At 38.4% G+C, this 12,756-nt stretch overlaps 1 protein-coding gene across 3 annotated transcripts in view; it reads left to right on the top strand.

Moving 5' to 3' along the window:
* Wrn (WRN RecQ like helicase) overlaps window positions 1-12,756 on the top strand; it is a 113,040-nt gene that overhangs the window by 77,265 nt on the left and 23,019 nt on the right. For all 3 annotated transcript variants that reach the window (XM_028877195.2, XM_028877196.2, XM_028877194.2), the window contains 5 exons: window positions 622-763; window positions 9,694-9,864; window positions 9,940-10,037; window positions 10,793-10,865; window positions 11,822-11,892. In XM_028877195.2, coding sequence (XP_028733028.1) covers window positions 622-763; window positions 9,694-9,864; window positions 9,940-10,037; window positions 10,793-10,865; window positions 11,822-11,892 — 555 coding nt within the window. The remainder of the gene's footprint in view (window positions 1-621; window positions 764-9,693; window positions 9,865-9,939; window positions 10,038-10,792; window positions 10,866-11,821; window positions 11,893-12,756) is intronic.

Genomic DNA, 12,756 nt, shown 5'->3' with positions numbered 1-12,756 from the left:
ACATCTGATGTGGAAAGTAGTTGAATTTGGTAATTTAAATGTAATAGTTGGTAGTCTCTAAGGATTTCTTTTGTTCTCAAGCTAAACAATTCTTGTTTGCAGTAATGTAAATTTGCATCAACCTGGAGGATGACTACGAAATTTAACTGCTAAATGTACCAGCATGACAAGTTTATGAGCTCCAGTGTTGTGTTTTAAAATTACTAGGTTTCAAACTAGCATGGTACTGCATAGCCATTTTTTAAGTTAGAAACTTTCTCATTAACCCCCTTTTCTGGTGTAACGTAACACTAGTGTCCAATATTTATATAATTGATCACGTGGCACTGCCCTAGCTGGGATTCTGCAATTCTGCTTTCCTTGAGCCTGCCTCTTCTGAGTGCCTCCATGAAACTTAGCTTCTGGGTACAAAAAAGCACTGTGTTTGGGTTAGTTGTATTGTGATTTATATCTCATGTTTTAGATAATGAACATGCTTTCGGGTGTAAATAAGCTTTGTTTGTAGTTTTGGAAGCACTGGACACGTGAGATATTTTTAACATGGTTCACGGTTGCATCTTTTTATTTCTAAAGGAACACGCTCTGCTTGTGTTTTCTTAGTATATTATTACTCTTCTTCAGATTGAGTCATTGCTATTCCACTAATGACTCAGAGGACACATTCCAAGACTTTGGCCCCCAAGCATTCCAGCTGCTCTCTGCTGTGGACGTCCTACAGGAGAAGTTTGGAATTGGCATTCCAATCTTATTCCTCCGAGGATCCGTAAGTGCATCTGTGATGGCTTCTGGGACAGTTTCTGACAGTGCTCTCCACTGTCGTGATGATAGCTCTGCCTTTAGGTGGCTTGCTGTAGTTCACAGCCACCTTGAGTTCCAGCTTAACCCTGCACTCATTGCTTTGGACAGATCTTGTATCACGTCAGATGCTGTTTTTGTTGTTGTGAACTGGTGTTCAGGTGTGCACTGCAGACTGGAAATAATGTATTAGCTTACCACACTGCAATTGCATTAATCCCTAGACTGGCATTGCTTAGGATAATTAAAGAAAGTTAACTTTCATTGTGTCAAGGGACTGGTAGGACAAAATTGTATCTTTTGGTACCCAGGTACGATTATATTCTTTGTGCAAAATTTTAGTTTCAGGAATTATTTTGTAAGTGTACTGTGTTCAGTAACAGTGTATGACAGTATATTCTTGCCTCTGATTGTATTTCAAGTCAGAAGTATGTAGCATTCTAAGAAAGTGTTTTGTTTATTTCGGTTCTTTACAAGTGAATAGCCGAGTTTAATTGAACTGCTTTCTGTTTTGAGTGATTCATGTGCCCTCGTTATGCTGGCAGATGTCAGGCACAAATACACTTAAGACCCAATCCTCACGCTTACAGAGCTGGTTTTCTGTGGTCTTTCTGTTTACTTAATCCTCACACTTACAGAGCTGGTTTTCTATGGTCTTTCTGTTTATTTAATCCTCATGCTTACAGAGCTGGTTTTATGTGGTATTTCTGTGTATCCAATCCTCACACTTACAGAGCTGGTTTTATGTGGTCCTTCTGTTTACCCAATCCTCACACTTACAGAGCTGGTTTCCTGTGGTACTCCTGTATATGGTAATTTTACTTCTGAATTCGAAATCTGGAAGTTTAAGAATTGTATAGTAATATCATTTAAATAAACCAAGAGTAGAAGGCATGATACTTTGCAGAAATATCTCCTGATTAAAAAATATACTTTATAGTAGAAGTTAAATGTTCATTTTGTGTATAGAATTTTAAAATCATTAAGGTAAACTTTTGCTTGTTAAATATTCAAGTGCTTCATGTAAATGTTTTTACTTTCACTTAGAAAGTAATCTATGGAATGAGTTATGAAATGTTTTTAATGAAACACATTGAAAACTTGTATTACCTTTTCAAGTGTCATTCCTTTCAAGATAAATGGTTTTAAAGGGCAAAATTGCTTAAAATTTTAACAATAGAAGTGTTATCTAAGGAATTTTTATCTTTATCAGTTCTGCAGGACAGCTCAAATATAATTGAAACCTATACATTTATTTTCTATCTTTGTCACCTTCAAAACCTGTGTCTCCAATGTGAGTAATTTATAAAAAGTATCCTTGTTTTAATTTGGTGTAATCCGGCTATATCCACTATCAATAAATAAGTTTGTTTCTAGACAAACTTCAAGTGGTCACAAGAGGGATCGGGTTTCACTTATTATTTGAAAACCAAGTCAGACCTCTTCTACAGACAGTGTCTTCTGGGAGTCCTCAAATTAAGCAGCTCACCTCAGTGAAACTTTATACTACCCTTGCCAGCTCCAAGTGTAAGGCTTTTAAAAAAGTATCACTTAATGGAGAGCTGTAGATGCTCACAATAGTGAAAATAAGGCAGGTCACCTGCTCCTGCTTTCAGTCATCCTGATATCTATTGGGATATCGTTGAAAAATTATAACTGTAATTCTCTTGAGAACTAGGCAACTTGTTCCAATTTAGGACAAGTTAATACCTTTGTAGGTAATTTTAATATGTAAGATGATATATCAAGCCATTTTTTGGAGTTACTTTGAAGAGATGATGTTTATGAACATAAATATGGTTTTTGTAGAGCTTGATTCTATCTTCCATGTTTTTTCTAAATATTATGAATAGTTACTCAATTTATCCATAAATCGGTAGAGTGGAGTTTAAATTTTTCTTTTAATGTGTCTAATTAGGAAGCAACCAGTATTGTCTAGAGAACTTTGTTTTAACTGACTAAACAGTTCTCTATGTAAAAATCTTAGACATTGCTGGAACATGTTGTAACAGCCAATGGCTATAATTTAAAGAAAAACATGATCATTTACATACCAAGAGTATCAAAGTGCTAATTCTTTTTTTTTTTTTTTTTGGTTTTTCGAGACAGGGTTTCTCTGTGTAGCTTTGCGCCTTTCCTGGATCTCACTTTGTAGACCAGGCTGGCCTTGAACTCACAAAGATCTGCCTGCCTCTGCCTCCTGAGTGCTGGGATTAAAGGCGTGTGCCACCACCGCCCAGCGGGTAAAGTGCTAATTCTTATCATGGCCTCAGAATTAGACACTTAGACAATATTTTGGGATGTGTATGAGTGTGCATGTATGTGGATGTTCTCACCTATGTGTGCACATGTGAACATCAGAGGTGGACATTGAGTGTCTTTCTCTGTGACTCTCTACCTTATGATTTTTCTTTTGAGACAGTCTGTCACTGAACCTGGAGTTCAGTGTTTTGGATAGACTGACTTGCCTGGAGACCTTGACATCCTCCTGACTCTAGCTCCTGCCACCCAATGCTATAGTTATGGACATATGTTACCACACCCAGCTTGTTTCATTAAGTAATAATTTCATTAGCTTTTCAACAATTTCATACACGTATGCAATGTATTTTGGTCATAATCACTCCCTGCCGCTATTCTCCCAACTCTTCCCAGATCCTTCCCTCCACCTCTCCACCCCATCCCAACTTTATGCCCTTCCCCGACCCCGGTGATGGGTATGGGGCCATTTACTGGAATGTGTCCAACGTTCCAGGGGCTACATCCTTAAAGAAGAATGACTCTCTCCTTCCAAAGCCATCAGCTTTCAATAGTTGCTCAGTAGGGGCTCATGAACCTCTTCACCCCTTGCTGAACATGATACTAGCCTGATTGTGTGCAGGCAACCATAGACGCCATGACTTAATGGGTGCAGTGGTCTGTCGGGTCCAGAAGGCACTGTTCGTTCCAGTTCTCTACGACCGCCAGCTCTAACAATCTTTATAACCCACTTTCGGGATGAGCCCAGAGCCTCGTGGAAAAGGAGTGTCACATAGAGGTCCCATTTGTGGATAAACACTCTACAGACATGTACTCTTTGTACTTTGACCATTTGTGAGTCCATCCCTGGGACCTGTGAGCTCCCCACCCACAGGTTCCGGCCACATTTATAGTGTCATGGATGTATTTCCTCCTGTGAGGTGGGCATGGGAGTGTTAGGGAGGGTACTTAAATCCTGTCAGGAAGTGCTTGGTTGACCCTATAATATTCATGCCACTATTGTACCTATGGCATATCTGGCCATGCCAGTTGTTATTTTAGAGCACAGGGTTAACAGCTGGGTAAGACTTGGTGACTTTTTCTTGCCTAGCAGCCTGCATACCACCTTCTGGTACTGTGAAAGCTAGCCAGTAAAAAGAAAACTTCCTGGTCAGTGCCAGCTTGATTTCCCCATGTCTTGTGGCCAAGACATGCGGTGTCTTCAGCAATGCAGACTTACACCCAAGTTTTGATGGGAAGCCAATAACAGTGGCCTATAGGGCGTGGTCTATAGGATAAAATAAACAACAATTTTTTGTTTGTTTGTTTGTTTGTTTTTGAGACAGGATTTCTCTGTGTAGCTTTGGTGCCTGGCCTGGAACTCACAGAGATCCTTCCTGCCTCTGCCTCCCAAGTGCTGGGATTCACCACCACCCAGTTAAAAGATCTTGTTTTATTTATGTGCATTGGACTTTTGCCTGTGTGTACGTCTGTATGTGGGTGTTTGGATTCCCTGGAACTAGGGTTACAGACAGTTGTGAGCTTCCATGTGGGTGCTGGTCATTGAACCTGGATGCTCTGGAAGAGCAGCCAGTGCTCTTAACCGCTGAGCCATCTCTCTAGCCCAGCTGAGCAACCAATTTGAGAGGCGATATCTCACACCTGACACTGGGCTTTTTGTTTGGTGAACTTCCTTGAGTAGCATTATCCCCTGTGTAGGGTAACTCCAATTAATCTCTGTCATATAAGTGAGTGTGTGTGTGTGTGTGTGTGTGTGTGTGTGTGTGTGTGTGTTAGGAAGCTTATAAAATAGGAAGTTGCCATATGGGCTTTTAAAACAGCCTTTAGTGTTATCTCTCCCTACCTACTTCTCCATCCTACTTGTGCATCCTACTCTACTCTTAAATCATTTTTCCCTTTACGTCACATCTGTTCTATTATTCTCCCCTAAGACTTTCCTCTCTTTCCCCACCCCTACCAATGATCCTTTTTAGATTCTTGGATTCTACAGAAATTCCAAATGAAATATACTATTCTAAATATTCAATAGTAGGATCCATGTATAAGTGCGAACATGTAATGTTTGTCTTTCTGGGTCTGGGTTCTCTAACTCACTATAATGTTTCCTAGCTCAGTCCACTTACCTGCAAATTTTATGATTGCAGTTTTCTTTATAGCCAAATGAAATTCCAGTTGTGTTTAGGTACCACATTTTCATCATCTACTTCATCATTTAGGCTATTTAGGCTTTTTTTCTTGTCCTAGCAATTGTGAATAAAGCAGCTATGAAAATAGGTGGATATGTGTCTCTGTAGTAGGAAATAGAGTCCTTTGGGTGTATGTCCAGGGATGATTTAACTGGGTCATATGATTGATATAATCTTAGCTTTCTGAGGGCTCTTCTTACTGATTTCCAAGGGCCTGCACCATTTTTCACTTCCACAAATAGTGCACAATGGTTCCCCAATCACTGTCAGCATTTCTTGTCTTTTTTTTTTTAATCTTATCCTCAAAGAAGTTTCAACTTGAATTTCTGACAGTTAAGGATGGTAAGCACTTTTAAAAACATGTCCTAGCCATTTGTATTCCTTCTCCTGAAAATTCTGTTTTGTTCCATAGCCCGCTTTTTTTTTTTTTTTGTTTAACTTTTTGAACTCTTCATATATTGTGTATACTAACCCTCCTCGAGATGTGTAGCTGGCATTCCCGTTCTATAGGCTGTTTCTTCAGTTGAGTAACAGTTTCTTTCGAAGGGCAGCCTTTTAATTTTATGAAGTCTTATTGTTGATTAGTGGTCATATTTTCTAGATAACTGGGGTCCTTTTCAGAATGTTCTTTCTCGAGCTTGTATACTAAAGTGTACTCCATATTCTTTCTTCTACAAGTTTCAGGTCTAACATTGAAACGTTTGATTCATTTGTAATTGATTTGCCATACCTACTCTCCATCCAGGCGCTGGGGATCCAAACTCGGGTCCTCATATTTAGAGATCAAGCACTTTATCCACAAGATTTTTCCACAAATCTCTGAGCCCAGAGATTTGACCTATGTAGGTGTTAGGACTGTTGGTAGATTTATGCATGTATGCGTGTGTGTGTGTGTGTGTGTGTGTGTGTGTGTGTGTGTGTGTGTATGTCTGTATATATGTGTTTTAGAGATAATATCATGCTCAGATTGGCCCTCAACTTGTGATTCTCCTGTTTAAGCCACCTGAACACTAAGATTGCAGGCATGCACTACCACAATCGACTGTAATTGTTGGTAGTTTTATTCACTCTCCAAATTTTTAAAAATATATAACAGGAGAGTGCTATGCATTTTAATATTCATCTGATTGAAATATGTTACTATGGGTTGGGTCTGCTGTTCAGTACTGAAAATTCGGTTAACTGCACAAGGCCCTTGGTTCACCCAGAATTATCTACTAAACCACTGAAACTTTGGCCATGAATATCTTTGGGCTATAGGAACTGGAAAGAGGCAGGGTTGGCAGGGGAGGAGGAGTCAGCTAGAAACTTAAAGTCTTCTTGAGCTATTGAACATCTGTTTTTGCATAGGGCACTATCTTTATTATGTAGAGGCTAGAGTGCTGAACTAGATGAGGGTTAACACCTAGTGTCAACCGGGTTACTTGGGAGGAAATAAGTATAACCTGGTGCAGAAAGAGACATGGGACACTTGGATGGTTGAGGACTGTTACTGAAGTTTGGAAGAGAGCATGCCCAGGGGAATCAGGGAAGTGTGTGAAGGGGCCACTGGATTTTTGTGGGGGATTCAGTCGATTTGGGGGTTATAGTTGATGTAGAGATTTGGGCATGGAAGGAGGGAAGAAGAATGAAAGATAATGTTATTCCCAGCAAGAAAAAAATTGACTTCAAAAAGCAACTTGAGTTTTGAGGAAGTTAATTTGGAGAAGTAGCAAGTTTTTTTTTTTTTTCTTTTTTCTCTCTCCCATTTTTTGTTGTGCCTGGGTCATCAGCTCTCTTTACTCTTGCTTTACCGGCAGTTTATGGGTTCTGCACTGTAATGGGTCCACTTGTTAAACCTTATTGTTTTCAAGTTGACTTTTAAAAAGCAGTATGAACATTCCCCTTTTCAAGATTACATGCCCTGGAAATGAATAAATATGCATTGTGTGTGTGTGTGTGTGTGTGTGTGTGTGTGTGTGTGTGTGTGTGTGTGTGAAGGCTCTCAGAGCTAAAAATTGCAAAATAGATACTATATTTTCTCTCTGATGACCTTCTCATCCTAAGTAGCCAATGGATAACTTGGAAAGGTAACTAGAACATTTATGCAGTTAATGTGGATGTCTTGCTCACAGTCAGATATCATTAAATATTTATCCAAATCTTTATTGTAGGGGTGGGGAGGTGGCTTAGTGGTTAGGAGCACCCACTGCTCTTTGCATAGGACCTGGTTTGGGTAGCTAGCACCCACATGGCAGCTCACAGTCTTCTGTAACCCCAGATTGAGAGGAATCTGATGCCGCCTTCTGGCTTCCATAGGCACATGGTATATATACATACATACATACAGGCAAACACTCATACAAATAAAAAAAGAAATATTTTTTAAAATCTTTATTATGGTGTTTTAAAGCAGGTTGCTCAGTTTAGTTTGAGCTTAAATATTTTTTTAAAACAAAGATATAAAATATCAAGGAATAAAGAGGTTTCTCTGCCTGGTGGTTACCATGGAAACATGGTTATATAAATTTATTTACATAGCACACAGTTTTCACAATGATTATTGATCATAAAGGGAAGAGGTACTTTCTGCTAATTAGGAAAAGTCTTATTGCTTCATCTCAGTGAATGTGCACAATCAATTTTGTTTTTTTCCAATTAGGAAGGAAAAAAGACTATGAATAATAATCTTTAGTGTCCAGAACTAGTAATTCTAGTTAGGCAACTTAATGCTTTTGCTGTTAATTGTAAACAATAGACTCTCCTGCTACAAAGTTCAGCCCTAGCGGCTATTCATGGCTACTTAGGGAAAACTGCACACTAATGAAGAATATTATGGACTACATAGATATTAAAATGGTTGCTATAGTCAAAGAAAATAACATTTTCCCCTTAGTTTTACTATTTATTTGGCATGGACAACTGAAATGAATTCTTTTGTTGGAGGTAATCACAGTGCACTTTAATAGTTGTATTCTCCATGTTGTGTATTAGTGCCTAAAACACATTCAGCTGGCATGTGTTTGACCAGAAACTGTATTCAAATGGACCCACAATGAGCTTTCGCATCCACATGGATTACTAGTGAGGAGAGTGCCACTTCCACCTCTATTACTTACTTTTTTCATTGTGATGATCAGATGCCTGGGTAGAAGTAACTTAAGAGAGAAATTGGTTTTGATCCTGGTTAAGGGGAAACAGTCCTTCATGGCAGGGGAGGCGTAGCTTAATGTGGATTTGTCCATAGCATTGGAAACTCGCAGCTGGCCATATCACAGTAGCATGTAGGAAGCAGAAGAACTCAGGCTGGAAGCTTCGGCAGGCTGTAACCCTCAGATCTGCTACCAGTGATCCATTTCACCAGCCGTGCCTCCATTTCCAAAGATCCCACAACCTTTCAAAGGAGTGTCTCCAGCTGAGGACCAGTTTTTCAAATGCATAAGCCTGTGAGCCATGATTTTAATCGTTACAGGGCCTGGGTCACAATTATGCATGATCCTCTGTAATCATGCATGCTTGCAATATTGTCGGGGAGTGGGCTTTGTCTCACATCCTGCTTGTACTTGTCATGCAAATGATAACATCTGATTAACAGAACTAAATCATGTTCAGAATTCTAGATGAAACCAGAAATGTGTATGTGACTTTCCAGTTTGTGTGATAGAGGGCACTGTAGATGCAGGTTGTAATTATAGATGAATTTTAATCTATGATAATCACCTCAGAGACTTCATACACAAGTAATTTCTATGATGCCATATGACATATATACTACCATGCACATTTAAAATAGTTAAATGTATAGAATGAATGAAATAGTAAGAGGATGAAGGGAAGAGAAGAGTACTTTATAGAGACGTAGAGGTGGGCAGAGTCTTCTCTGTTACAGGACAAGAAACATGTGTATGACAACTTCTCATGTTTCTAGAAATTAATGATTGAAGAGTCTCTCATAAGACTTCTGCCATCTCTCAGAAGTATCACTGCTCCAACATCAACTAGTTAACAGGCAGTTTGTGCAGGTGTCTCCGGTGATCAGCAGTTAAGTCAACTTGGTAATGTGCTGTGAGCAAAAGCACAGTGAGAAATAACTATTCAGTGAAATCCATGAATTTTTGCCCAACTACAGGTCATATTTCTTTTATCACTCCTGTTCTAAAATTGTGACCAATTTTAGAAACTGTTACTCAAAATTTTAATAGCAAAGATGGAATATTCTAGGCACGTATCCAAACCTATCCACTGGGAAATGCATCTGAATTATGTGAGAATTTTTCTGTATTTAAGACAGAATTCTATTTTCATTACATATTTGTCAATTGAGTGTTCAGAATGAAAAGGATGAACTTAAAAATCTGAGAAGTTTAAAAGCTGAAATTTGTGTTTAAACCTGAAGAATTGCTGGGTAGGTTTTTGTTTTATTTGGCCTGTTTATTTAAATAAGCATTTTTAGATACTTTATTTCCAATTTCAGAATTCTCAGCGTCTTGACGATAAATACCGCGGTCACAAGCTTTTTGGCACTGGCAAAGACCGAGCAGAGAGCTGGTGGAAGGCTCTGTCTCACCACCTCATAGCTGAAGGATTCTTGGTAGAAGTTCCCAAACAAAACAAATTTGTAAGGACTTGCTCCCTCACAAAAAAGGTAAATAGTGCCGACATCTACCTGTTTGTCCCAATCCGTCCCACTGTGCATTAAGATTCTTCTTGTTTTTGATAGGGTAGAAAATGGCTTGGCGAAGCCAGTACACAGTCTCCTCCGAGCCTTATCCTTCAAGCTAATGAAGAGATGTGTCTGAGGAAGGTTCAGCCGCCAAGGTTCTTTTTTCTTTTTCTTTTTCTTTTTCTCTTTTCACTTTCCCCCTATTAACTTGAAATCTTTAGGTTTTGCTTAAGTGATTCAAATTCTGTCAGTTTACAGACATTGTACAGGTAAAATCAGTGTCCCACTGGAGTGTGAGTGGTAGAAGGGAGTCACGGGGAAGGGTAGGATATAGAACGCTTTCCTGGTTGATGTCAAGTATCTGACTACATCCGTACAGAGCTGTTTTCTAAGATAAGGCTAAAGAAGTGTTCCTTACAGAAGAAAACAGGCTCAAGGAATCCTGCTTTTCACCTTCCACAGCTCACGCTCTGCAGTCCATGTGGTGCGAAGATGAAGGATTTGAAATTGCATTTCTGTGCTTTTATACATTCTGCTATTATATTGAAACTACAAATTACAGTCACCCTGTGGCCATATAAAATAAAAAGAAGAGCCAGCAAGTTTTCTTGCCTCTTGCTTAAGGCAACATGGGGTGATGATACAGAATTGGTGATTCATACCTCCCTAGTGTAGATGTAGGAAGGTAATATGCTTGCTGCCTGCTTTTTAGTATCATGCAAATGTTATTGATCAGGTATCAGGTTTTTTTTTTTTTTTCTTTGAAACTTTTTTTCAGGGAAGTCAGTGTTTTAAAAATATACATTCTTCAAGGGTAATATAATCGCTACTTCTCGGAGTAGTGTGATGACACATGAATTGGATGATTACATTTTAACTCAGGAGATACTTTAATTTTGCTGTGTTTCAGTTCTAATCCCATATCTTCAGAAATGAAGCAACATTCTTCTGATGAAAAGTCAATTGGATTAACTACTGAGCAGGTTTGTTTTCAAGGGATGGTTCTTATCTCATTCTTCATGGATGCAACCCCGGGTTTGAAATCTTGTGTTTGCATTGCTGCTAGTCAGAAGAATAGCAGATATAAAACCCACAAGCTGCAAGGAGAAATGTAGTGAATAGAATAAAAATACAATATATGATTTCTTGAGCTAATAAAGAAGTAGAAGTATTTCACAAAGTAATTTATTTTTCTTTTAAAGTGTATTTCATAAATAATTTGTCTTGAGGCTTTTAATATATTATGATACTTATAGGTAATAAATAAGTATGATTCCTAAGTATTCTCATTAAAGCCACACACACCCTCATCCCATCTTCAAATGAACATATATACATATATATGTATATATATACACACACACCCATCCCATTTGCAAATGAACATATATATATATGTATATATACACACACACCCATTCCATCTGCAAATGAACACATATATACATATATATATACTTTATACACACACACCCATCCCATCTGCAAATGAATATTATACACACACACACACACACACACACATTTCACACATACACACAGACACACACACACACACCCATAACTATCCCATCTGCAAAGGGACATACATACTTTTTTTGTTTTATTAGTCTCTTAGTAACTACTACAGATTCTTCATGCACAGGCTGTCTTTAGCTAATTAGATCACGGTGATGGGCAAACAGTGAATTAAATCTCCTAGTGTACCACTCATGGAGTTGAATCACCCCTGTAACTCGAGCTTTTGTGTCTTAGGACATTCTTTGGATCATTTCATCTTTTAGCCTGTGGTGGCTCAACAGCTTATTTATTTGAAGACTTGGTTACTTAGGGGAATAATTGTTATTGTGAGTTTTTTTTAAAATCTTATTTTCTTTGTATTTAAATGTTTTTGTAATTTCTTTTTTGTTTTTAATGGACTTTATTTGTGGAAACATAGTCTAATTTGGAGAGAATGTATTCATTCAAAGCATCTGAGAAATCTTCTGGGAGTAACATTCCTAAAAAAAGGTATAGAATTTTAATTTTAATTTTTTATATTTGCTTATATTATTGATACTACTGTTTTCCTTTCTTTCCTAAAGAAAAAGGACTATCAGATTGCAAACGCAGGTGAAATCAGAACATAGTCTCTGTGGTTCTGGAAAGAGACGCGTGGGAAGTTCGGGCGGTAGACTGTGCTTCTTGGGCACCTCTGTTCACAGCGCTTTGTGTTAAAATGCTAAGCACTTTTAGGCTATTTCTGAGTTGGCCACTACTGTTCTCATTCCGAAGTCAGATATATCAAGGGCCGGGCCATTAACCTGTTTGTGAATATATAGCTAATGACATTGCTGGATCACATCTGTGTTTGTCTGCCTCGAGCATTTAACCACTGCTACTATGTGTTTGGGAATACATAGTCCCAACCCATTTTCAAATACAGGTATTATGGCAATGAGACTGGAGATGTAAAAACTGTTAGAGAATAAAGCTAAAGTACCCATTGTGGCTTTAGTTTGTTGTCTTCTTGTCCTGGGGAAGGAGCCAGGGCCTGCTTATACTAGATAAGCACTCTACCACTGAGCCCCAACCCAGCTGGTCACACTTTAATCTTACTGTGTGACTTGCTGACATAATAGAAGTGTGGAACCTGTATAGAATCTAATATCCTGTCTGAGAACTGGATAATAGAAGTGTCGCGGCTTATATTATATACAAAGATTAAATGGGCTGTGCCTATATTCATATGAGATTAAAATGAATATGCCATAAGACCCACACACTTTCTATGCTTTGCTCATTTAGATTCACTACTTTGGATCTGATAAAACATCTGTCACAGTATTAATTTCCTTATCTTAAACAATTTCTTTTTTTGTTTGGCTGTGTGAT

This window comes from Peromyscus leucopus, chromosome 17, assembly GCF_004664715.2.
Source record: "Peromyscus leucopus breed LL Stock chromosome 17, UCI_PerLeu_2.1, whole genome shotgun sequence".
Lineage (NCBI taxonomy): Eukaryota > Metazoa > Chordata > Mammalia > Rodentia > Cricetidae > Peromyscus > Peromyscus leucopus.
This window is presented reverse-complemented; position numbering and strand designations above follow the sequence as displayed.